General features: G+C 43.4%; 1 protein-coding gene across 1 annotated transcript in view; it reads right to left on the bottom strand.

Annotated features, from left to right (window-relative positions):
• The window catches only part of LOC144766744 (uncharacterized), a 604,477-nt gene extending 578,160 nt beyond the window's left edge, over window positions 1-26,317 (bottom strand). The window contains exons 1-2 of the mRNA XM_078650492.1: window positions 26,196-26,317; window positions 15,761-15,887 (exon numbers count right to left, since the gene is read on the bottom strand). Of these exons, the coding sequence (XP_078506618.1) occupies window positions 15,761-15,872 (112 nt within the window). The 5' untranslated portion in view covers window positions 15,873-15,887; window positions 26,196-26,317. The remainder of the gene's footprint in view (window positions 1-15,760; window positions 15,888-26,195) is intronic.
• Window positions 26,318-27,227: the final 910 nt, after the last annotated feature.

Below are 27,227 nucleotides of genomic sequence, written 5' to 3'. Positions count from 1 at the left end.
CCTGTTTGTCAAGGATTAAAATATGTAGTTGCCATTGTTTGTTTATTTTCCAAGTGGGTAGAAGCATATCCAACCCAAAGGAATGACAGCTTAACTGTAGTCAATCTCTTTTTAGGAGCGCTCATTCCTCGGTTCGGTTTCCCAGTAAAGATTGAATCAGACCGAGGGTCTCATTTTAATAATGAAATAATTCGACTGATTTGTGAAACATTCAAAATTGAACAAAAGCTGCACTGTGCATACCGCCCAGAGGCTTCTGGAGTGGAAGAACAACTGAAAGATTGGGAAAGATGTGTGAATCTACTCAATTGGGATGGCCTGATGCTGTACCTCTTGTCTTGATGGGACTTAGAAGCATTCCAGACAAGAAAACAGGCTTGAAGTACTCATGGGAGGGCAATGAGCCAATCATGTGTGCCAGGACATAAGCTGTTAACTATATCTGATGATTTAGTTTTGGAAAACTGCAAAGAGTTGGCTGATCAAGTGCATTCTATCTCTCACCAGGTTGGGTAAGACGCTGTAGCCAGACAATCAACTCCAGCACATGACTCGAACCTGGAGATTGGGTAGTGATAAAAGATCAGACTTCGGAATCTTGCCTAGCACCAAGGTGGGGAGAACCACGACAAGTGATATTGGTTACCACCACAGCTGTAAAGTGCAAGGGAATTCTAAACTGGATCCATGCCAGCCATACCAAAAGGGTACCAGAACCTGACGAAATTGAGACTGAAGGTTGTGCAGCTGAAGGGTCTCAAGAAGTTGATCCTGAAGTAGTTGACGAAGAACAACCAAGCACCAGTCAGGATGAATGGATTCCAGTGGTCAACATACCTGGAATTAGAATAAGAACAAGAAGCCAAACATGTCTAGATAGTCAGAGTGATGGTGAGGATGAGACAGGAATAGAAGAACGCACTCAGATTACAGAAATCAAAGCTAATGGTAATCTTGAGGAGGACCAGATAAGCAAAGAGCAATATACCCAGACCAACGAAACACCCACCAGAACACCTGTGTCTGAGGAGGGACAGATAGGTACTAGAGAAAACGCACAGCAGAAGACAATCAAGAAATTGCAAGACCTGAGCAGGACCAGACAGGATTAGCAAAACGTGTTCAGGAAGAAGACAAAACTGCCCCAGCAAAGCAAAGCACTATCCTGAAAAAGGTCAAATTAGTGTAGAAGAACCCATCCAGGCAGAAATGTCAACGGTAATAAGTCCTGGACAAGGGCAGATAGAGAGGATACCTGAAGACGACCAAAGTCAAATTGTGCCACAACCTAAAGAAAATAAAAGGACATCTGAAGAATCAGAAAGCACAGTGCCAGCTAAAGGACTCAGAATAGGTGTTACTTGGCCTGGTTTTGTAAAAAGACTGAAATATCGCCTAGTCACAATAGATGAAGAACCTGAACAAGTAGATGAGATAACAAGCCAAACCGAACCATCTACAAGTAAGCCAAGAAGGAGAAGTCCACGTCTAAAAAAACTGAACAACAAATTCAAGGGACCTGAGTGGACTTACGTTATTCTTGAAGAATTTGAGATTTTGGAAATCAGTGATGAAAGTAATGAGGAATTGATTGATGATCAATCTGTCGAAGAAGTGAGACCAACTTGAACTAAATTCACAGTTATATTCTTTTTAAAAATGTTCAAAGAGGGGCTAAGTGTCCTTAGGCAAAAATGGCTGATGCTACGGTTACTGGAATTTCGAAAAGAAATTTTATAAAGATGTGCTGTAGGATATGCATGTGTAGTGTATTGATAGTGCTCATAGTATGGCTAGGACTGACAATAGCAATACCTTACTTGATGGCTCCTAAACAGAATGACAGTAGTATACATGGAAGGATAGAGCACCATAAACAAGACGGAGTAGACTTAGAAGCACCAGATGAGATAGAATTACATCATAGTAGACACAAAAATGAGACAGACCTGAATGTGTTTGCTAACCTATTAGTACACTGTGTAGAGACAATGCAAGTTAGTGTTTGTTATGTCTGCATTAACTTACCAACATCAGTAGCTTAAGGGGTTACTTACCATCATTTAGCACTGACATATGGTATTTCATGTAGTATATTAACTAGTTTGTTTAATAGAACTGGAAAGTTACAGTATTATTATTCTAACTTAGATATCATTTTTTCTGAAATCGCTATATGTGTGAATATGAACCCTGTCCTTAGTGCTAAACATGCACAATTCTTTGGTAAATTTTTCCTAACAATGAAAACAATAGATATATCTGAAGCACATAGAGACAACTTAACATGTAGATTACATGAAGAAGAGAAAGTATTTTTGAATTTAGTATAGAAAAGGAGACAGGATTTCCATAGAAAGGCCACAGAACCAAAACCCAAGATACCCAAATGGTCTGAAAGGGAACTGGCAAGACTCATGCTGCTATGTCTCTGGATTTTGAAAAGAAGGGGAAAATTTGTGTCCATAGAGAGAAAACTGAGTATAACAATGAAATCATCGGATCCAGTGAATGTGAACACAATTTGCTGATAATTAGGGTTTGGGGACTAAAAGGGGGAACTGATCCAGTATTTCCTGGAGTCTATTACATTTGTGGAAACAAAGCTTATTTTAAGCTGCCTGATCATTGGTATGGGAGTTGCTACTTCGGAAGAGTATTCCCGAAAGTATACCATGTAAAGAGAATCACTGGAAGCAATTAAAACGAAACTGAACTGACACAATATAAAAAAGCTTGTTTTTCAGAAATTGTAGGTGATATATTTAGTGCATTGATACCTTCAGTGGGAGTAATTCTGAATAAACAAAGAATTTGTAAATTATCCACAGTGGTTGATCGCTTATCGACTGAGACTGCTGGAGGATTCTTATTGATCAATACTGAACTGGTTGCGATCAGATCAATGGTTTTACAAAATCGACTTGCTCTTGATATATTATTGGCAAAAGAGGGTGGAGTCTGTAGAATGCTGAAGGCGTAACATTGTCGCACCTACATACTGATAAAAGTATCGAAATTGGAAGGTATGTCAGAAATATTACTCAGTTGGAAGAAGAACTGAAACCACTGGAGGTTGATAGTGCATGGAAGAGACTAACTAATGGTCTCACCTCTGTAGGTAGTTGACTTTCTAATGTAGGTAAAGGTATTATAGGTAAAGTACTGATGCTAATAATGGGGATATCACTACTAATTTTAGTGATAATGATTTGGTGCAAATGCTGCAGAAACAGAAAATGGTATACAGTAAATGAGAAAAGGAAGAAATGAAAGTTGGAAGAAATTCAAATGGAGGAGCTAAAGGGGGATATATATCAAAGGATGAAAGTTTTCCAAAACAGAAGAGAAAAAAGAACTCCCAAAGAAATAGAAGAAATTGAAATGGGATGGTGCTAAAGTTGGCATCTGGTTCCGTAATTAGTGATGGTATAAATACCATCAAAGAGGAAATTGATGGAGTAAGGTTTCATACATACAGAAACTTTCTTGTATTTAGTCCTCTCGAAATAACATATAATTAATTAATCAACATAGTTTGTTTACTAATATTTGCATTACACAAAAATTTTCAGCCTCTAAGGTAAGCTCGACAATGTGCTTTTACGAACAGTAAAAAGCACAGTGTCCTAAAATGGCCACTGAAAATGCGGTAACTCTTCTGTGCATGCGTCTGCCACATCTACGTGGTATGAAGTCTTTCACTTTGGTGGGAACTTCTCGCTTCTGCGCACTAATGCCAAGATGGCCGCTTCATGCTTACTCCGACTGAAGCACATGCTCCTGCTTGTATTAAAACTTGTGCGTTTTGCTTAACTATTAATGCTATGGTATAAAATAAAGTAATGGGGTTAGAGTAGAAATAAGTGGAATACAGTGCATTAATTTATTATTGTATTCTAATGTGTCTCTCTTTGACTTTGTTATTAGCTCGTATTTGGGCCAGAAAAGTATTGAAACTCCATTTTGAAAAGCTTGCATCTGCGTAGATGAACTGTGAAATCCCTGAAGTCACTGTCATTGAACTGTTGCCAAAGACCCATCTTACCCACGTTGTTGCTGGGAACTGCACATTTAACCTCAGGAGAGGAAGGAAAATGAACTGTATCAAATACAATGTATACAATTGGAATCCAATATTGCTGGGTGGAATAAAACTCATGGGAAAATAAATTATGAGCGGGAACTTGATCAATATAAGTCAATGAAAATGACCTCATCTTAGTATGGTGTGATGACCTCGCCTCCTCTTTCTCTGACCAATCACTGAAGGGAAAACACATAGATTTGCAACATTTAGGGGCGGTACATTGACCTAGAAATGGTATAACTAAGGTAGGTTTAGTTAGAGAATTGTCCGACTTGTCCGATTATCTGACCTGTCACTGACCCATCGTATGCTGTAGGAGATCGAGATTAGAGGTGCTGGCAGAGCACTCTGTCAGAAGAACCGGGGTGTTGCTGAGGGAGAATTATCAATTACCCAGTCGGGGTACCTAACTTCCGTAGAGAGGGGTGTGACGCTGGCGTTGCACTAGTGGAGGTTACCTGTCCTGTTCTGCATCTGTCCTATCCTGTTGGCACCTGATTAGTCAAGAGCCCCATCTTTGCCCCAGCCCGTGGCCAGGATTGGTCCTCACACTTCTAGGTAAATATAATCCATGTGGTATGTCCTTTTGCTATTTCCCTTTCTCACCCTTCCAAGGTACCAACGTCTGAAGGTGTTACTGTGATTTCTTGCTAATTTTATGTTTTATTAGTTATATTCTTACTTGTGAAACTTGTGGTCACTCTGTTGTGGCCCCTGGCTCATCTAATTTTTCATAGATAAAGCATTTAAAACTTCTCCCGAGACTGTGGTTATTACAGGAAAGGTAAATTGTTAAAATACTACTTATTATGCTAAATCCCCTTTTCCAACCCTAGGACTTATAACATAGGTGACAAGGAAGGTATAAGTGCTGAAGGAAATTAAGGAACTGATAGACTGTAAGCAGAAGCAGGATTAATAGTTCAAAGTGTAAATGTTTAAGGGCCTAGTTGCGTATGGTAAATTGGGCTAGTGGTCCCGAGCGCCATCACCTGTAGTTGTGTCAAAGTTCACCCAGCAAAACAGCCGCAGCATTGGAAAACAATGTCCCTCGATGCGTTGATTCTTGCAGAGACGACAGGTGCTGTGGCGGTTTTCACAGCAGCACGGCGATGCGTGGAAATTCTTCTCACGCCATGAAGATGCATTGCAAACATAGCCACAAGAAGAGTGATGCATCAATTTCTGTAGTTCTTGGAGTTTCTTCTCTCTTCCAGCTCCCAAACAGCAGCAACACCCTGCATAGGTCTAAAACTAGCACAGGCACCTCAAGGCAGATTAGAACTCACAATAGAGGAGTTCAGAGGAGCTGCGGGTGAACTGTGTGTCCCTGAGACTTCTGAACAGGAAGCCAGCTCACTTCAGGCCCTTGGAGATCTCCTTCAAGCAGGGGACACAGCACACAGCAAAGTCCTTCTGCTTTTCTTGGCAGAAACAGCAACTGCAGGCCAACCCCAGACATACAGCAAGGGCAGCACTTCTCCTCAGTATTTCCAGCCCTCCTCATTCGCAAAGGTTCCTCTTGAATTCCAGAAATGATCCAAAGTCTGGGGTTTTCGTTCTGATACTTACACCCCAAAATGTCTGTCTTTTCTTTGTGCAAGGGGCTCTGAGCCCAGTTCAAACCAGTTCTGGGAGTACTCTGCAAGTGCACAACAACATCCATTGTGAGTGTGAACCTTGGCTCCAGCCACACCACAGGGGGCAGAGCCAGCATTATGGAAGGCAGGCGCAGCTCTATTCAAGTACAGGGGATACTCCTCCCACCACTCCAAACGTAGATCAGGCCTGTTCTGCCTAGTGCTGACTCATCCAGACTCCTGGAGCCACTGCATCTCCCCAGCCCTTGTCACTCCAAAGCCAGACTGTCCATCCACAAACAGGCAGAGGCACACAGGATGGTTGAACAAGAAAATAGCCACTTTCCAAAAGTGGTACAAAAGGGGGTGGTGATGGACGGAGCATCTGAACCAATCAAACACTCACACCCAGTCAACAGATCTGGGTTTAATCCATAATCGTTCTTTAGCCCACTCTGCCACCCCAGTTCAGACATGGCCATATACAAATTAGTCTGACCCTGTACCTCATGGGAACAGTCCAGCCCGAACTGCCAAGCCATGCCTTCCCTGAACCGGAATCAAGCTTCCTAGACTGGTTTCTGCCATTTCAGCCGTCTTCAGCCAGGCTTGCTTTGAAACCAGTGGCAAAGTGAGCAAGGGACTCAACGTCTGAGCATACCCTGCCAACTTATGGCGACAAAGCGGTACACAAGGGGGTGGTGATGGACGGAGCATCTGAACCAATCAAACACTCACACCCAGTCAACAGATCTGAGTTTAATCCATCACCGTTCTTTACCCCACTCTGCCACCCCAGTTCAGACATGGCCATATGCAAATCAGTCTGACCCTGTGCCTCATGGGAACAGTCCAGCCCGAACTGCCAGGCCATGCCTTCCCCGGACCAGAAACAAGCTTCCTAGGACCATTTTCAGGCATTTCAGCCGTCTTCAGCAGGCTTGCTTGAATCATGTGGCAAAGTGAGCAAGGGACTCACGTCTGAGCATACCCTGCCAACTTATGGCGAACAAAGCGGTACAAAAGGTGGTGGTGATGGACGGAGCATTTGAACCAATCAAACACTCACACCCAGTCAATAGATCTGGGTTTAATCCATAACCGTTCTTTAGCCCACTCTGCCACCCCAGTTCAGACATGGCCATATACAAATCAGTCTCACCCTGTACCTCATGGGAACAGTCCAGCCCGAACTGCCAAGCCATGCCTTCCCTGGACCGGAAACAAGCTTCCTAGGACTGGTTTCAAGCATTTCAGCCGTCTTCAGCCAGGCTTGCTTGAATCCTGTGGCAAAGTGAGCAAGGGACTCACGTCTGAGCATACCCTGCCACCTTATGGTGAACAAAGCAGTACAAAAGGGGGTTGTGATGGACGGAGCATCTGAACCAATCAAACACTCACACCCAGTCAACAGATCTGGGTTTAATCCATCACCGTTCTTTAGCCCACTCTGCCACCCCATTTCAGACATGGCCATATGCAAATCAGTCTGACCCTGTGCCTCATGGGAACAGTCCAGCCCAAACTGCCTTCCCTGGACTGGGTGTGAGTGTTTGATTCGTTCAGATGCTGCGTCCATCACCATCCCCTTTTGTACCACTTTCTAAAAGTGGCATGTTCAAACACACAATGTAAAAAACATCTTTACTAAAGATGTGTTATTAAATCCTGAGTTCAGGGATACCAAACTCCATTTTGCTATCTCATTCCTTTGGGAAGATATGCTTTTAAAATATTACAAATTATTCCCTGTTCTGTCCTATAGGGCAAGATATCCTTTCAATAATGAAAAACAAAATTGGCAGTATTTTCAGAACATGTTACACACGCCAGTATATGTTCCACTTTTCACATACACTGCACCCTGCCCAGGGGTTACCCTGGGCCCTCCATAGGGGTGTCCTATGTGTAAGAAAAGGGATGGTTAGGGCCTGGCAAGTGGGTGCACTTGCCATGTCGACTTGGCAGTTAACAAAATGCGCACAGGCACAGCAGTGGCAGGCCTGAGACATCTTTTCAGGGCTACTCATATGGGTGGCACAATCAGTGTTGCAGGCCTACTAGTAGCATTTGATTTCTCAGCCCTGGCACACTCAGTGCACTTTACTAGGGACCTACTAGTAAAACAAATATGTCAATCATGGATGACCAATCACAATAACAATTTACACAGAGAGCATATGCACTTTAGCACTGATCAGCAGTGGTAAAGTACCCAGAGTCCTACAGCCAACAAACACAGGTCAGGAAAAACAGGAGGAAGAAGCAAAAGGTTTGGGGATAACCTTGCAAAAAGTGTCATTTCTGACAGTATCATTCAGGAATCACAATGTATACGACCGTTAGGAGAGCGCAGGCATATCGATCCCTATATAGGTTTTAATCGCAAAGAATATTTCTACAGATGGTAATGTTTGTAAAAACTCCATGGCGGTCCTGCACTGTTTGTAGTTCACTTTCTTCAGGATGGATACAATAAGCACTTTCCTTAATAAGGAATCACATTTACAAAAAAGGATAAAGTGCATTGTGCCTTGAGCAGACTGTCCATTATATGGGCAATCCTGATAATTGGCAGCAAACATACCTTGCCTGGGGTAGGTTACAAGGAAATGAATGGTATTCCAGTGTAGTCTAAGAAAGGACCTACGGCGAATGTTACTGACCCAGGTCAGATAAGGCTCGATACCACAGCATGTGCAGATCTGAACATAGACAGCAACTGGTGGCATTTCTGCATTTTCTAACATATTTTGTAGCAAAAATAATAATTTCTTATTCTTATACAAGAGCCCCGCCATGATCCTGGAGGAGCTTGACTGATTGAGGCGTTTTCCTGTGGCGTTACGGCTCCCTGCAGCGGCTTGTGTTGACTGTGTCCCGGCCCAGCCTGTGATCAGGAGCTGAGAGATGACCTGGTTGTGGTGGTGCCCTTGGGGTTAGAAGAAGAGCTGATCCCCCTGCCACTGAACCATGCACTCTTTCCCTTGCAGCGGCCCTGAACTCGGCAGCGGCTCGTGATGGCAGCAGCTCATGACGATTGCCTGACCTGTATCCAGGAGTAGCTGAGACACGGCTGGATGCTATTGAGGGGAAGGTGGTTGTTTATAGTGGAGGGGGGTGTCAATGAACCAGCGTTAATTCAGCACTAAATAAGCGCTAACTGAACTGCTGTAGCCTGGAGTGAAGTCCCTTCTCTTCTCCCCCATCCACCGGTGATCTGAGGGTGATGTGTGGGCACATCTTGAGTGTCCTTGACCCGGAGTCTTCTCTCTACATGGGGACAGCTCAGGCACCTATGGAGCACTGGCTGGCCAACCTGAGATTGTGAATGAGACAGGGACGAAAGCCCTGAGCCTCGGGGAAGATCCCCAAGCACCATTGCCCCCACAAGGGCATTTGAAGAGACACTTGTTGCTCGTTGTTGGTGTGCTGTGCTGCCCTGATTAAGTGCCAAAGTTTGAGTGACCAATCCTCTCCAATACACTTTGTCTTCAGTGTGTGGCGTTCCTCTGGCCTGTTGACTGCCAAAGTTAAGGCTGTGGTGAATCCTTCGGGCTGGTGGCCACAGTGGATTACCAGGGGTCGCACAGTCTAACAACATCTGACATAACAAAATTATGGGGAAGAAGACCTGCCAAGGGAAACTTGTGTTATCATCCATCCCTCCTAAAACAAGTTCCATTGATAAGTTATTGCAAAGAGCAATAGGGGTTGTGGCTGCCGAGATAGACCTCATTGAGAGATGACTGTCATTGACTACAGATTCGCTTGGTGGTATGTCTGATCCGCACATCTCTTCATCTAGTATTGATAGGCCAACAGAGGAGGAGGACCCTACAAACCACTTATACATCACATACCTGAAAGGGAATCACATTAGTCCCCACATAGACAGAAGGCCGGCTAGGGGTGCTGCTAAAAAGAAGCTTTCCCAATGACGTGCACTAAAGTCTAACAATAGCACCGTTGGTTCCAGGGAGATCACATCATCTCCTAGTGCTTCAAAAAGCGCTCCAGACAGCATGCTTGAAGTTGTGCACCCCCCTTGGCCAGAGGATTTTACAAGGACTATTCTGGAGAGGATCAAAACCATAATTCATGAAGAACTGAGTCCCCTCTCGATGCAACTTGATTCACTGAAACTGAAACAGTCTTATGGGGGACAAATTTTACACGACGCAGGGAAAATAATTGGTCACTTGCATGCAGGATGCCAGACTGACCAAACCCCAATCAATGAGCAGGCGGGGGTGTGCCAATCCAGCACAGGAGGAGGGTCTAAAAACAATCCAGTTAACGGGCCTATGATGAGACAAAAGGGAATTATTAATTTACCTCCAGCATCATGTCCGTGCGTTGCGGTAATAACCGGAGTCCCAGAACTGAACAGTAACCAGAGAGAATCTCATGTGGACCTCCATAAACAGATGTCTACATTGGCTCTCAAGGCACAGATGTTTTCCCCTCACTAGAGCCAGGGACATTATTTTAACCTGGAGGGTTTGCTGGATTGGAAAAGGCTGCACAGATAAAACTGGGGACTGCATTGTTATCCATTTTAGGGACCCAAAATTGGTGTTGGACTTGCTTTCAAGTGATCTACCTATGAAGTCACAGAATCTAGCAATGTCTATTCTCCCACTGGGCTACTTTTTTAGACCTCCCCTAGGTAGGCCCCTTCACCTTACTCAATGCCCATGTTCTCTATTCCCAGTTACTTCCTCCATCCCCATTACATACCTGACCCCTGTAGATATGCTGTACCTACACACAACAGATTTGAGGTCTTAGATGGGGGTAGACTGACTCTTTGACCCTTCAGACTCCACAGCTCCTGCGATCTCCCATCAAGACCCCCACCAGAGTAGGTTGTTGGGAGTGCCTGGTGCCCAAGGCAGGGTGTGTCATCAAAGTGGGGCTGATTAACAGTAACTAAGAATACTGCCCAGCTAGGATGCACAGAGGGCAGAGCTGGACTTGATTGAAGTTTCACCATAGCCTCTGAACTACTTTGTCTTGAGAATGATGGTCCTTCCAATACAGTAGAAGGAGATAAGGGTAGGAGGACGGTTCCAAGGGCTGGAGTAAAACAAGGGCCTGCAGATATGAGCTATGCCATTAGTATTACTAACATGGATGTCTGCCCAGGGTGGTAGTCAAGAGTCGAAAGTAGGTCGGCTCTGACAGATATTAAAACTTTGACAAACACAATCAAAGTTGCATCGTGGAATGTGGCTGGCCTTTGGGATAAGCTAGATTTCAGAGAATAGGGGACATTCACAGACAAATATGATATGGTACTATTCCAGGAAACTTGGGCTAAAGAGGAGCTAAGGCATCCTGGTTATGTGGCTTTTTCCAAACCTGCTGTGACCGGAGGGAGAGGTAGACCCTCGGGAGCTGACAAAGGGGATTGAGACGAGGTACTCTGACCTTCTGTGTATATGGCTGGAATTTACCTGTGCTAGAAGTCTAGTGTTGGTCAACGTATACACAAGAACAGTCAGTAGGGGCCAAGAATCTTGTCTGTTTTAAGAATTTAGGAGGTGACTTCAATTGCCAATTTGAGCCACTGGGTAGACCGAGCAATGCCCTGGATGAAGAAGACAGACAGTGAGCTATACCTGCTACAGCCATACCCCCCTAAAAAAGTATTCCTCTATAGCTCTACATATGTACGCTCTTACAATTAGGGCCTGAAACGGGCAGACAACACTAGATAAATACGGCCCTTCCTACATTCCATTAAGACGTGTTCAAGTCCATAATTGATTATGTCTTTGTGGATACAAAAATGTGAGTCTTGCTTCTAGATTTTGTTATCATGACACGATTATGACTATAATGTCCTGGCATTAGGCCTGCTATTGCAAGATGGGAAAAAACAGGGGAAGCACAGGTACACACTCAATTCTAGACTGTGCCTGTTGACATCAAGGAGACGCATCCATTGGGCTAAAATACAGAAGTCCCCCAGTTCCATCTCCAGCATTTATAAAATAACAGGGACTACTATGGAAGGTTTGAGTGCTTGTATGGAGCCATCACACATAGTAAATAGGTTTTAAAAAGTGGCTGAGATTCATTCCATCTGTGTAGCTGCACTAAGGGATCTTTTCTATGTGGGAGCAAGGTCCAGAGAGAGCAAACAAATTATTCCAACCTGGTATAATGGGCACTGTAGAAGAGCTAAATTAATTTTAATTGTAACCATAAATTCCAAGGATGAAGCACAGGTCTCAAGTGCCAGAACCATGTATAAGAATGAAATAAAACAGGCCAAGACTGACTTGGCCATGGCCAAATGGGAATCTCTCCTACAGGCCCTCAAATAAAAAGATCCAAGAGCATTTTGGAATATAGTTTCTTTTGGAAATCGAGAATGGAGAAATAATCTAGAGCCAAAAATGGCAGCTGAGGTCTGGAATTATAATTTTTGCTGACTGATGTTCTGGATTCCCCTGAGGTAGTGGTGGCTAAAAATGTAGACCATCAAACACATTACTTGAACCAGCTGGTTAAAAGGCTACTGAGGATTACCCAATAGTTACCCTGGAGGAAGTATGTAGAGCTATCTCAAACACAGCTCTTCACAAGGCCCCCAGAATCGATAAGATTCCTGGTGACTTGCATCTTTCAGAACCTGATGTTGGGGCCCCTATTTGTCAGTCATCTTTAATGCTGTATTGGGTGGTAGGCCCATCTCTGAGACTTGGGCCAGTGCTAAAATAATCCCTGTGCATAAGAAAGGTTCCTCCTTCTACAAGGGAATTACAGGACCATTAGCCTTATGGATGTGATGCAGAAGGTTTTTTCAAGGGTCATTCTAGAACGGCTCCAAGAGTGGATAGAGGATCATGATGCTCTTAGCACTATACAATCAGATTTTAGAAATTGAAATTCCAAAATTGATCAGGTAATCCGCCTCCAACTCCTCTACTCTAAAAGGGTGGTGTTGAAGGGTGGCAGCTTGTACCTGATCTTTGTAGACCTAAAATCCACCTTTGACCAAAGGATACTCGATGGGTTTAACTCCTTTTGCAACCAGCGGAGCCTTGAGGTTAATGTCGCCAAGACAAAATTCATGGTTTTTAATTCTGTGCATTCCACCAAAACCAACCCCATGTTGAATGGAACTCTGTTAGAGAGAATTGCCATTTTTGAGTATTTGGGGATCACCCTCAACAAGCACATAGACTGGGCCTTTCACGTAGGGAAACAGAGGTTGATAGTAGCACAGTGTACAGGTGGCCTGGCTAAGGTTTATAGGTCTTCCTTTTCTAAGCCTATTAGCCCTTTGATGGAAATATACAATACCCAATCTCTGGGAGCTATCACATATGGGTCAGAGTTATGGGGAAGTATGTCTGTTAAAAATATTGTATTGGTAGAAAACTAATGTATTAGAGACCTAGAGGTTTTCCCCCTAGTACCCTCATGAACCCGCTCTGATTAGATCTAGGGCTGAGCCCCATTTTGAAGGTTTTGATTTAAGACCACTCCTTTTTTGGAGGAGAATGTGGTTGACCCCAGAGCTGACCCCATATAGAAAAGCATTAGGCCTAAATTGGTTTTCTCATCTCAGGGACAGTCTGACTAGTATAGGACTGACTTCTCTATGGGAACACCCTCTAACAACCTCTCTGGCAATTTTCAAGAAGAAACTTGTTGATTGCTACAGGGCCTTTAGATTTTCCTGTCTTATGAAGTGTCCAACTGTGGGCAACTTATTTTGGAATTTTATACAGATTCAAGATGTTTATACAAGACTTTACTAGATGAGATCCAGCCAGTATTACCAGGAAGTTGTATCTGCAGCTCAGGTATGGTTCACTCCCCCAGCACATTTTTACTAGTGCCTGGTCGAAGGAAATAGATTGGAACAGCAGAAGAAACCGAGGCACATGCACTTTTCTTTTGTCCAGCATATAAAATATAAATATAAATGTGGATAGTACAGATCTGTAGGAACCTAGGGATCCCTAACCACCTGAGGCTCTTAGACTACTAAAACACGAACTCCACCCACCACGTGATAGCATTCACAGTAAATAGATTTTTTTCCGATATGATGTGTTAGGAAAAGGACAAGGGATGGACAATCCTCTTTGATTAGTAAAAAGGGTTTCACTGGCTATGAAAACTAGGGCTTATGCTGTCATGGCACTTGATTTCCATATTATGTGCCGGGGGGGCAAGCAAGTAACTAATCTTATTTTAAGGTTTATTTTTAATCATATAACGTCTTAATTTATTATGGATCTTAATGTATACTTATTTTCCGTATGTGATTTTAGGGGATTGATTAACTTTTATGGTTTTAAAAGCCGAATCAAAGACTAAATGTATGAGTGAATGTAAATAATACAAACCGGGTGACATAGCGGACCCTTTAGGAGTACTTTTTAAGGTTTCTCTTTTCAAGGTTTTTGTCTCTAGGTTTTGGTCCAAGTTGGGGGGAAGCATCTGCCAATTGCTGTCCATTGGTGGCTTTTTCTAATATATGTATACTGGTATTTGGAAACAATCTGTTTTTATGATCTTTTTTATGCATGTGCAATGTCTCTTGCATTGTGCAGTTTTATGGTACTTCGAACCAAAATAAAGTTAATATGAAAGGAAATAAGTTCTTCAATGGTCTGTGCGCTTGGTTATCACCATTCCCAACGTTGCCCAAGTTTTTTCTTTGCTATTCAAATTTTTGGTTCCCAAACATTTATGAGGCACCTTTTGGCCTCTAGTTCCAAGTTTCCACCAGCAAAAAGATATTGGGTAGAAGTGCTACGCTGTGTGGAAGAGGTCCATACAGCGGAGCACTTCTACCCAATATCTTTTTGGTGCACACATTCCCAAATTATGTGGAAAAATGTACCCTCATGGTTACACTGTCTCCTCCATTTGGGATCCTTCTACACCTCATCATAACCAGTGTGGGGCCTGAGACGAATACTCTTTGTAAAACCTTTAGTTACATTAACTTGAACCTTGATGAATTCACCACCTCTTTTGGGGAGGCCAGAGCCTTTTGCCAATCGTCCTCCTCCAGGTCCACAATGTCGTTTTTCCAGTTTCTGCAGAGTTGTAAGAGGGAATCGGGCGCATTATTGACTAGTTTTTGATAGGTCAGGGAGATTGCTTTTTTGTGCATATAATCAGAGAGAATTCTGACCTCCAGAGGGGAGGACGCGTGGGAACTTCTCCCTTGGGGATGATCACCTGGAGGGTGTGTCTAATCTGTATGTATCTGAACCTTTCTGTGTCTACTAGTTCATAATCTTGTTGTAGTTTGCAAAGGAAAGTACTCACCCCTGCATCCACAAATCTCCCACCCGAGAGATTCCGATCATGTCCCAACAGTCGAATCCCTTAGATTGTCTCAAGGATCCCAGTTGTTCCATATCCCATAATGAGGTGGCTTGTGTGATCTTCTCTGCCCACCCCAGGGTCTTATTAACTGCGTGTCATATTTGAATCTGTAATTGCGATGATTTGGTGCCTAGTGCCCTGTATTAGATCCTCCCTGGTAAGACCCATTTATCCATTCTACATCCAGGGTTGTCCTGTGACCTATATATGCAGTGGTTGATAGCTGTCAGCTGTGGTATTTCCTAATGTCAGGGATTCCTATACCTAACAGTGCTATTCTTAATTAAAAATGGGAAACAATCTTATGTAGCATTACACATATCAGCTTACTTGTGTTTTGTTCCTTAAATATGTTTCTGCAACTAAGATTAGCTGTGTGGGTGGATAAATAAGTGGACTGATGAGTGAATGTGTGAGAGGCTCAAAGAACGAGTAAGCACAGTAATGAGGGGGTGCGTTATTAGATATGTTCGTGTATGAACTCCTGTATAACTGTGTGAGTAGATGAATGGGCCGATGTAAACAACTGTATGTATGTGGAGCTGTCTAGATGACATATCATATGTTTACAACATAGCAATAGTTGATATGATCTAAATTCAGGCCTCTATGGAGCAAAATTATTTAAAGATACAAAGTCTGAAGAAACCAAATCGAGCAAGTATCCCGGTTGTCACAAAGAATGTTTACAGACTTGCAAACAAGTCACTGGAATACTTACATGTGCTGAATATTTCGGGACAAATCTGCATGTCATATTGGTTACTTGGATAGGTCTGGGCCATGTGGGCAATGAGGCCGCAGAAAATGACTATGAACGCAATCGTCAACATTTTCAATTCCGATGTCTAATTAAAAAGAAATAATTAAAAAACAGAGATCAGAATTATGAAAGTCAGGACATTGCATAGAAGGCGTATCATAACAAAACTATCTTGGCAAATCACAAGTGACTTTATGTGACATTTCTTTCACCAATATGAAGTTGCATTCTTCAAACTTGCCTTTAGCTACCTGTAGCCTTTACCTTTCCTTGTTTGGGAGTAATAGGGTCAATGGCAGAGAAACAGAGGCATTGTGAATGGTGAAGGGGAGGCACAGCATAGCTGATGGAGTGAGGGAAGGTGGACTGTAGAAGTAGTCAGGAGGAAGATCTCAATGGGACAGAGAGGTGGTGCTGAGTCTGGCATTTGGTAGGTGATGTTTTGGGGAGCAGGACATCAAGTGTATCATAAAGGGAGACAGGTTTGATTATCAGGGTTGCGGGCAATAGTGGCTTCTGAGGAGAAGCAGAGAAGAGAAGATGATGAAGGGAGATGGGGAGTGAGGCAAATATTGTATTGTGGGAGGACATGAAAAAGGAATGTGTTAGTTGTAGAGTGGATCTAGTTAAAGAAAAAAGGGGCAAATGTGGCACAGATGGTGTGAGGAGACATTATGGGATAGAGAGGCAAAAAGAGGTGTGGGAGGAGGAAGGGCTGACAGTAGAATATTATGTGGCTCAAGGGGGTCTCGTGTTATTGAGAAGAAAGAGACAGGTCAGTGGGAATGGATTAGAGGTAAATGGGACCTCAGTGGCCAACAGACGCAGACATCTTGAAGGGGCATAGGAGGATGAAAATTGGTGTTAGGGGGTGGTTGACAACAGTGGAGGGGGAACTGGATGGTGATGTCAGTCACTAGTGGCAATAGGAGAGCGTTTGTTGTGATAGGGGCTGAAAATCATGTGCAAAGAATCAACTGGGTGTGAATGGAGGCACAGGTGCAAAGGGATTGACAAGGGGTTGCTCAAGGAGTTAGAGAAATGAGAAAGAGGTAAAGATGACTGAAGGGGAGAACATTGACATTGTTGGTGTTGGAAACAGTAATAAGCTGTAGAAGGCAAGTGGGGTATGGTATGGGAGATTAAAGAAGGAGTCAACATTTTAGGGTAGATTGTTATGGCACAGAGGAGATGTAGCAGGAGTACTCACTGGGAGAGTCTTTTCACCTTTTAGCGATTTTTGCTAACTTTGGTCACAGGGAACGAGGATTGGGTGTGCCTTTTAGGGGTCATATATCGTCCAGCTCCCTGTTACAACGGTCCTGATGAAAACCTGGTATATCCCATCTTTGGTTGAAACATGTAGACCAGCACACATATAAGAGATACTTTTGGTCTTAATACACCCTCACAGTATCTCGTCCCACTCTTTTTAATATTGTCCAGTTACTTGTAAATAAAATGTATCTTCCCCCAAGTTAAACCAGGACAATTTTTAACACACCTTTTTTTCTGCACTTACACTCACAACCTGCTCCACTGTAATCCAGGTGTTGTAGCACACCCTGGCGACGCTAGGCCGCTAGGGTGGCCCCGATGATGAAGAATGTCACCACTAGGCTGGTGAGTGAAGGGTTTTTAACAAAAGGATACATTTTTCCTTTTGATAATTTACCATCACATTAGGAATCTCCTCAGAATTTCCAATGATGGTACTCCTCTCTTTGTTTATCTAATCCTTCCACAGGGGAACAGGAGTACTCTCCGTTCACTTCTTGTGAAACACCATCCCTTGCTCTCCCCTTTGTTAACGTATATAATTATCTAAAGTTGCCTAACTTAAAACTGACATAAATATCGACTTGACCAATACGTCACATTTAATGTCATGATTAATTTGATATCTTACATGACCTAGTTTGATAGTCCCATTCAGGAGTTAGCTGGGTTGTGGTGCAAACCCGGAAACCTTGTACTAGCCAATGGGTCTATTAAGTTTATCCCCAGCACAATGACAATTTAGAAATGTTGCTGTTAAGAAATATGAAAAATATATGTCTGACTTAACAGAATACAGCTCCCTTCTATAGGCCTCCCTTAGGGGAGACTTACATATAATGTGAAGGGATGTGGTGGCTTCGGTATGGGTTTTAAAGGCAAAGTCTTTTACATAGCTGTCCCAAGATTGGAGTGGGAATAGTAAATCTGACCCAACCAAAGTCCAATACTGTTAATTAGGATTGTTACTATTTATTTTATATTTTTTCATTGTTATAAATATTTTTACAGCAGACATATAATTAAATAATTTGTATTTTTTTAAATTTTGGGGGTAATAACTTTTGAAGTTATAAATTATTTTCAGTATGTGTTTGTTTTACATGTGTCAAATATTTTCTTTTATTATTATTAATATGTCAATGTGGTTTATTTGTAATCATTTTTTACATATTTTTTATAACTATTTAAAGTACATATGTTTCAACTTTAATGTACTAATATTTTTAAATACTATTTGTATTTATCTTCCATTATATTATCATTGTTAACATTAATACTTAGATTGAATTGAATATAAATCGATACATAGTCATGTTTGATTACTTGCCTGTTCTTTGATGATATTCTGTTCCAAAATATTTTTGTTTAGAAACATTTGTAGTTTACATGCACTGGGCCAGATTCACATAGCTAAACTGAGACGAAAGTCTAACTTTATCACTTTTGTTATTCACAAAGGGCCTTTACTACTCGTAACTGCCCTTTGTGAATATCAGAAGTTGAACTTTACAACTTTTGGTATTCATAAAGAGTATTTACAGAGTAGTACATTCCCTTTGTGAATACCAAAAGCCTAAAGTTAGACTTTCGTCTCATTTTACCTTTGCAAATTGGGATCAAAATATGTAAACAAGATGTTTTGGTTCCTAAAATATTTGTAAACATAATGTATGTATTGCTATATTTCTGTTACCAATATTTTGCTATGCAACCGTTTTTCTGTCATATGTCCGTAATTTTCCACTGATCTCTCTACCCGTGCTCCCCATAATTGCAAATGCCTGTTCCTTTTGATAACCATCTCTGTTGATCTCTCTTGTCCTGGTGCATTCCTTTCCAACTTTCTATGTCCCCATGTCCTGTTTTGCAAGGATGTCAGTCCTACATACAGATACTTGTGCCGGTGAGCACTGGTGGAGTTAGTGTCAGTGCATGGGGGTTTGCTGGCACAAGCGAGTGTTCATGGGAGGGAAACCGTGGTGTCACACCTCCTAAAGATGTGTAGGTCTGCCTGTGTTAGGCTTCACCTGGGATGAGCAGCGCTCACAATGTTGATATGAGTTTCTCTGAACCTGTGAAGTGTTCATTTAGTGCAACATCTCCCACTCGTTAACGTGCAGGGAAAAATGGGAGTAGTTAACATTGACACCTGATGCCAAGAAAAAAGCTGCATCCCATTAGGCTTTCCCATTTTTAAATCATCCTTTTTTTCACTTGCCTATTAAGTCGAGCCTAATTCTGCGAGGCTTCTTGTAACTGCTCTGTGTGGGTCTGACTCACCCCATGCATTGGGTTGGCTTTTGCATGTTTTTGAATAATGAAAGCATGCAAATGGCTAAAGGAGGGTGCATGTCCCACCACTTTTCTAATGATCACTCCCACAGCGTTTTGCCTGCGGGAGCGAGCAGCGGCGCGCAGGATGGTAGCTGCATTCCTCATGGGTCAGGTTGCTATCTACGGGGCATATTTACGTTGCCTGGCGCATCTCTGCAAATCAGCAGAGATGCGCCAGGAAAGATACGACACGCAAGTTTATCCTCGCGCCACCCATGATGCGTCGCATTTACAATGCGGCGCACCATGACGCAGGAATAAACAGATGCGTGTCGCATCTTAGGCGTAAAGTTGTCGCAGTGCTGAAGTTGTGTTGCGAGCGGCACGCAACTCCAGCACTGTTCTAACTTGCCCTATTCCTAACGTGGTGCGTCAAGCCTTACGCCTGCTTCAAGCAGGCGCAGGGTTTTGACGCATCAGCGTTGGGAAAGTAACTCAGTGAAATCTTGTAGATTTCACTGAGTCACTTTTCACGGGCGTTCCTGCGACGGAACGTCATCCCCCCCTGTGTGGAGACGCCCACATGAAACCTGACGCAGGTTTCATGTGGCGCAGGGCCTTACACCGTGACGCATCTCCATAGATGCGTCACGTTGTAAATGCCTCGCAGGGATGCGCCACGTTTACGCCGCCTTGCATGACGCAACAGCGGCGTGAACGTGGTGCAAGGGGATTGTAAATATGCCCCTACATGTTTTTGTTTGTCACAGTTAACATGCAATGAGACGCTCGGGGCAGCTGTGTTGAAAAGCTGTTGCCAATAAGCTATCTCCGCTTAAGGATCATTACTATCTTGTTGTGTAATGTTACTGGTGCTCATTTAAAGAGCTCCAATACTTTCAGATCGAGTTTGGGCTGAACATGTATAATTTGATTCTGTTTGATAGGGCGTTATTTGCCAGGAACAAGGCCCTAGTTAATACTTTTAAATGCAACACTAAACCACTTCAGTAATCTGCTGGCATATCACGTTTAAGTTTTGCTAATTTACAATGAACATTCGAATCTTCTAATTAATGTTTTCTGGGCATGCCCAGTATATGATATTAAATGTATATAAATGCCGGTTTCTCTCGGTGATATATGCTGAAATGCATGCTTGGCTCTTGTGAGGTAGTAAGGGAAAGCTACAGTGGGGCATATTTACGAGTTCTGGCGCATCTCTGCATATCAGCAGAGATGCGCCAGAACAAATGCGTCACGCAAAACTACCCTTGCGTCACGGCAGATGCGCCGCATTTACAATGCAGCGCGCTGTGGTGCAAGGGTAGGCAGATGCGTGACGCATCTCGTGACTTAAGGGCGGTGCATCGCTGGAGTCGTGACGCAACTCCAGCAATGCTCAGGGCCGCCCAATACTTAACATGCTGCATCAGTCCTTACGCCTGCTTCAAGCAGGCATAATGAACTGACGTAGCAGCGTCGCGGAAGTGCCTGCGTGAAATCTTGTAGATTTCACGCAGGCACTTTTGCGAGGCGCACAGGCGTCGAAACGCCCACCCTGCGTCGGAACGCCCCCATTGTGGCGCTGGGCTTTACAACGTGACGCATCTCCCTAGATGCGTCACGTTGTAAATGCCTCGCAGGGATGTGCCACGTTTACGCCACTGTTGCGTCACGCAAGGTGGCGTAAACGTGGCGCAAGGGGCTTGTAAATCTGCCCCAGTATATTTTACATTACATATTTGGGGGCAGATTTATGAGGCCCTTGCGCCACGTTTACGCCGCTGTTGCGTCACGCAAGGCGGCGTAAACGTGGCGCATCCCTACGAACGATTTACAACGTGACGCATCTAGGCAGATGCCTCACGTTGTAAAGCCCTGCGCCGCTTGTGGGCGTTCCGTGGCAGGTGCGCCTCGCAAAAGTGGCTGAGTGAAATCTATAAGATTTCACTAAGCCACTTTCAGGCCAATGCTGCGTCAAAAGCCTGCGCCTGCTTGAAGCAGGCGTAGGTCTTGACGCAGCATTGTTAAGATGGGGCACCCCCGAGCCTTGCTGGAGCAGCGTCGCGCGTGCGACGCAACTCCAGCAATGCGCCACCTTAACGGCACAGATGCGTCACGCATCTGTGCCGTTTTTGCCCCATGGTGCGCCGCATTGTAAATGCGGCGCACCATGGGTGGCGGAGCTGTGGCGCACTGTGGCGCACATTAACTGGCGCATCCCTGGGGATGCGCCAGTTAACATAAATCTGCCCCATTGTACGGTTCAGATTGTTTCACAATGCAAACATTAATAATGGTCGTTTGAACTGCCATACTGCTTTACACTATGATACAATTAAAGGGTATGTGTATAGTGTAGACACATCCTTCATCGGAGGGGCGGGGTGTTTTAAAAGGCAGAGGTCAAACTCAAAAAAATGTTCCTCCCCGTAGAGAAACGCTGGCTCAACCATGCTTAAGTTATATAAAAGGTGCCTCTAATAAACAAACTGCTTTTATATAACACTATAAATATTAAGCAGTATTAGTATGCACAATATATTGTCAACCTCGGAGAATGACAGTGTGAGTTGGTCCGGACAAGATTAAAATTCTTGAAATGCAGATCACACCCCACATTCCTCCCAGAAAAGGTTTAACGTACATGGCCATTTTTATTTATTTTATATTCTTATATAGCGCCTGAATAAACCCCCAAAGGGGTATCTCCGCGCTTTGCCAGTAAGAATAGTGCTCCAGATGGTCTTATTCAAGGGATAGTACATCATACAGGGAAGAAATTAGTTACTGGTAAATAAGTATGTTTTTAGGGTCTTCCGGAAAGTCAGGTGACTAGTGAGTGATCTCAGCTCAAGAGGTAAAGAGTTCCAGAGCACTGGTCCCACATGAGCCAGCGTTCGGCCTCCTTGTCTGGACTTCTTTATTCTAGGTATCTGCAGTAACTGTTGACTGCTAGAACGCAGAGAGCGCCCAGGAACGTGTGGCCGAAAAATTTCGGCCAAATATCTTGGGCCTTCGCCTATCACACTTTTGTGGATGGTACTTAGGGCCCGATGTAGGTAAAATAGATTTACCGATTTTTAATTACCGAATCATACCGATTCGGTAATTAAAAATCGGTAAATCTAAGGGGTGGAGATGTAGGAACATCCAGATGTTCCATTTACCGAATCGGTAAATATTTGTATTTACCGAATCGGTAAATACCGACCGGTAATGCCCCATTCATTCCTATGGGCTTTGAAGCCCATAGGAATGAATGGGGCATTACCGGTCGGTATTTACCGATTCGGTAAATACAGATTTTGACAAGGGTGCAGGGGGTGTCACTTTGACACCCTCTAGCACCCCCAAAAAAGATTCGGGGGCCATGTGGCAGGCATACCTGCCCTAAGGGCAGGTCTGCCTGTCATATGGCACACATGTGCATGCACACCTGAATCGGTATTTTACCATCAAATATATATTTATATATATATTTTTTTTTTGCGGTTATATATAGCAGAAGTCGACCCGAAGGTATTGGAGCGCTTTACACGAGCACCAGCTACCTTACACAAGGAAAGGTTTTACAGGAAAAGGTAGGGAATCCTATTAGGGCCCCTCACATATAACCTCACAGCTTTCCAGCACTCACTGGCTTGGCAAAGCAATCCTGGCTTTCAGGCCAATATCCGGCAAAAGTGCATATTTTAGTTATTTTCTCTATCTCAAAATCAATTATGCCAAAATTGTAAAGCACTGTTGGTGAGTCGGAGGAGGCAGGCGATATGGTAATTGCATCTAGGCTCTCGCTCTTTCCTGCTCAACATAAGAAACAGCTTTTATTAATGCAATATTCACATTTATTGATTTTGACCTTGGATTGTGCATCCCTGGATTTAAATCCTGGATTCTAAAAGTGATCAAAAATCATATGAACCTCAAATCGAAATTTATGTAACACAAAAACATGTGCTATGCTAACCCTGGCTCCAATCTGTGCTGCCCAGCAATGTTGCAATGTCACACTGCATGCTTCATTTCGTCAAATTCAGGGGCATATTCACAAGCCCCTATCGCCACCACAACGTCACTTTCAATGACGTTGTGGTGGCGATACGGGCCTCGCCTCATTCACAACGCAGTGTTAAGCCACTTAACGTGCCTTAAGGCTGCCTTGTGAATAGGTCCTCTTTCACGCTGTGTTTAGCGTGAAAGCGGCGAGCAGTGGGTGTTGTAGTGGGCGTTCCACTTCAACACCCATTGATATTTACACTGCCCCTGTTCACAAGGGCAGCGTAAATAGGGGCTAACGCCAAACTTAAGACCAGGAAAACCCTAGTCTTAAGTTGGCAATACGAGGAGAAATGCTTTATTTCTCCTCAGTTTTGCATTTTCCATGTGTGCTGCCTTATGCAGCACACATGAAAAATGCAAAATGCCATGTTTTTCATGTACAGACATGAACGAACCTTTTTTTTAAAATGCAGTTTTGTAACTTACATGTGTGCTGCATGAAGCAGCACACATGTACGTTGCAAACTGGCATTTAGGTTTGTTTATGTGCAGTAAGGGACACCTTCCTGTACATAAACAAACCTCCCTGCTTGCAGACACCCTTGCACTCTGGTGCAAGGGTGCCTGCGTTGGCGCTAAGTTGTGAAACTTAGTGCCATCGCAGGTTGAAAAGCAAGGCTGCACCATGTCCTTGTGAATATGGTGCTGCCTTGCTTTTCCGAAATGGCGGAGAGAGGCGTTAAGCCAAGAAGGCTAACGCCTCTCTCCGCCATATCCTTGTGAATATCCCCCTCAGTTTTTTCGAAACCCACACAATATTGTGTATGCACATCGCCAGCTGACATGAAACGGAGCTCTCAAGGACCTTTGATTGCACGGTTTAGTATCTCATCCATATTATGGTTCCCCCTTGCCTTTTTCTGCTTGTTTTCTGCTTGTAGCCAATTTACCAGATTTTACCATCCGGAAGATGTACCAACATACAATAGGATGGAACTGGGAAACGTGAGAGCACTCTGAAACATTCTCTGTGTTAAACCCAGCGGCTCTCTTGAGTTATGTTCATGCTTTATGAAATACATAATATAAAATACAAATGAATAAACACCTAAACAGACACACACCCACACCCACACACACACACACACACCAGACCAAGCATTCCGTGGGTCCCACTCACTGCAATTAACACTCAACAACCTCAGCTATCTCACTAGGTTTAGAGCCTGAATCCAGCCGCATAAATTCTCTTACAAATCTGTTAAACTCACCAACTATTTTGCAGAAGCTTCTTTTTACACAACACCAGTGGTATAAATAATTGGACACATTTTAATCACTTCAAGCATAATGATTACATTTCAGAATGCCATACGCACTCCACCCCTTAACATAGTATTCTCCCCAAATCCCTTTCCAACCCAAACCCCACTCTTAGGGCATTTTTTTAGTTGGGTATATGACAGTGTTTTTTGTTACCTAGTTCCAGATTCACCCCCCCCGAATAACACTAACAGAGTCTTCTAGGTACCAATGTAAGGTATAGAGGTTGTAGGAGCTAGTGACAGGGGAGTAGCAAAGTCCTTGCAGATCCTGTGGCTCAGATGTTCCCCAACCCTCCAGGGGGCCCCATTTAGCCCAAAGGCAATCATTTCTTGAGCGATATTGAAGACTCGTGGGAGCGGGGTCCTCATAATATTCTGCAGGGATGGGGAATAACATTTTTTGTTACGCCACTGGAGTTTCAAGGTGCTAGGTATCAGCCTTCGTAGCTAACCAGGAATTTGGGTAAAATTGCAGACAGCAGGCCTGAGTCACAAATGTAAATTTACACGTTTGTGTAAGTTTACTATTGTTTGCTATTCACAAAGGTATTTTACTAGTAATATCTTTATGACTGCAGACTCTCCACACATAAAAATATAGGACTGACCTATCACACAAAGTGTAAGTTTACCTTTGTGAATCAGGACCTATGTAGGTAAGGAATCCCATCGGCTGGGCCTAAGATTTAGGCAGGAAGGTCTAAGAGCCTTATCTGCCTGATGTTCAGCCAGCAGGATCACCCAAGTCCTTGCCATTTCTTGATATCGAACAATTTCCCTTCTCTGTTTGTCCTAGGTTGTAGTGGTGTTGGGCTGCTACAGATCCAGTCAAGGCGACTGGTGTCTTTCTCTGCACAAGGTCTTGGGGACATTGAACTGAATTATGGCTATGGTTAGGGTGAGTGTCGGGAATGATTTGGAAAGGGTCTAGAATATTTCAAGGAACAGCAGGGATTTGCAAATTTACACAGACACCAGTTCTTACAGTATTATGACCTTTGCTTTCAGGAGGCGTAGACCAGTGTCTTCGGTCACATGACCCAGGTTGCTAATTAAATACTTCAAAGAGATTTCTGGGGTTGGGTGGGTGGGAAGATCTTAGGTTAGGAAGTGTGAAATGTCTTCCCATGTGACCCATATGCCAGTGACCCCATTGAGGGATGAGTTTGGCTTTGGAATCACTCTAGACAGGCTAAGCATGACCATGTTAAAAGATCAAAAAGAGACAATAAGGGCTACATAAACTGCTCCCTGGGAAGAGCTGGGGTAGGATAAGTGACTAGTCCCCCATGGTATCAGTATGACAGCGATGTCTGTTGATTGGTCTTCGTAGCATCTCTCTACGAATTGATTCCAAAGGTGTAAACAAACAAGATAAATATCTAAGGCACTGTAAATCTGTGGCTCATCAAAAGCTAACACTGCAATGTTTTGAGAAGAGTTATTTGCAAAATGTACTCTATAGCTCATTCCTCGGAATGAGTTGGTTTATGTCTTAATAAACTTACCCCAAGCAATCTCTGAGCTGGAGAGGCTTCAGGAGGCGTCCAATGTTTCTGCCCCTTTAACCTCTGGTGTTTCAGATGAACATGGGCTTCTTTTTTATAGCTAAACAGGCGGATGGAATAGGGTAAATGCGATCGGGTTGCGTCTGACATCATCACATGTAGCATGCCAATATCTGCCACATCATTTTTCTGTCATCTAAAGATTGTGTCCAATTTTTTGGGCTCTTGGCAAAAACGTTTTCCCCTTAGCAGTTCCAAAAGTAAACGCCTGCAGGCACTTCCTTAATACGTGTCAGATATAAAAATTGATACATTTAATTGTGCCACGTATATTTGGATGAAATACAAGACTACTTTTATCCAGTGGAGGATGTCAGAAGAGTCGAGAGCTGGTTAACTGTCTAGAGACAAGAGGCAAAATCATTTTTAATTTTGTGCCTGGCGTGCATGACAAAAGTGAAGCAAACCAGTGCAAAGCATTGGTTTTGGGATATACTTTTCAAGGCAAAACATGTTTTACACTGGAAAGCAGCACAAAATAATGCAAAGTACACTAATTCTGGCTACTTTGTGTCAAGGGGCATACTATGGGTCTTATTTACAACAAAATGACACAGAGCAGCAACGCAAGCCATTTTGCTGCGCCGAACTGCTTCATTTTAAAAGCACAGGTATGCGTCATATTTACAACAATATGACGCATCCCTGTGTCCCATGCGCTTGCGCACAATTGACTGCAATGCGCCAACGTGGGCACCCTTTCATCATGGTGCAAGGGTGCCTGCGTTGTGGGATGTTTGTTTTTGTGCAGGAAGGGACACCTTCCTGCACAAAAACAATCACAAGAGGCTCTTTCCTCTTTCTATGTGTGCTGCAGAATGCAGCACACATAGAATGAGGAAAAAAGGAGGAGAAATAAAAGTATTTATCCTTTTTGGACCTCCTTGTGCCTCCCATGGGGAGGCAGAGGATTCTGACGCATTCCCAGGCTTGCGAAATGTTGTAGATCTGGGAATGCGGCAGAATCCATGT

This window comes from Lissotriton helveticus, chromosome 7 (assembly GCF_964261635.1).
Source record: "Lissotriton helveticus chromosome 7, aLisHel1.1, whole genome shotgun sequence".
Taxonomy (NCBI): domain Eukaryota; kingdom Metazoa; phylum Chordata; class Amphibia; order Caudata; family Salamandridae; genus Lissotriton; species Lissotriton helveticus.
This window is presented reverse-complemented; position numbering and strand designations above follow the sequence as displayed.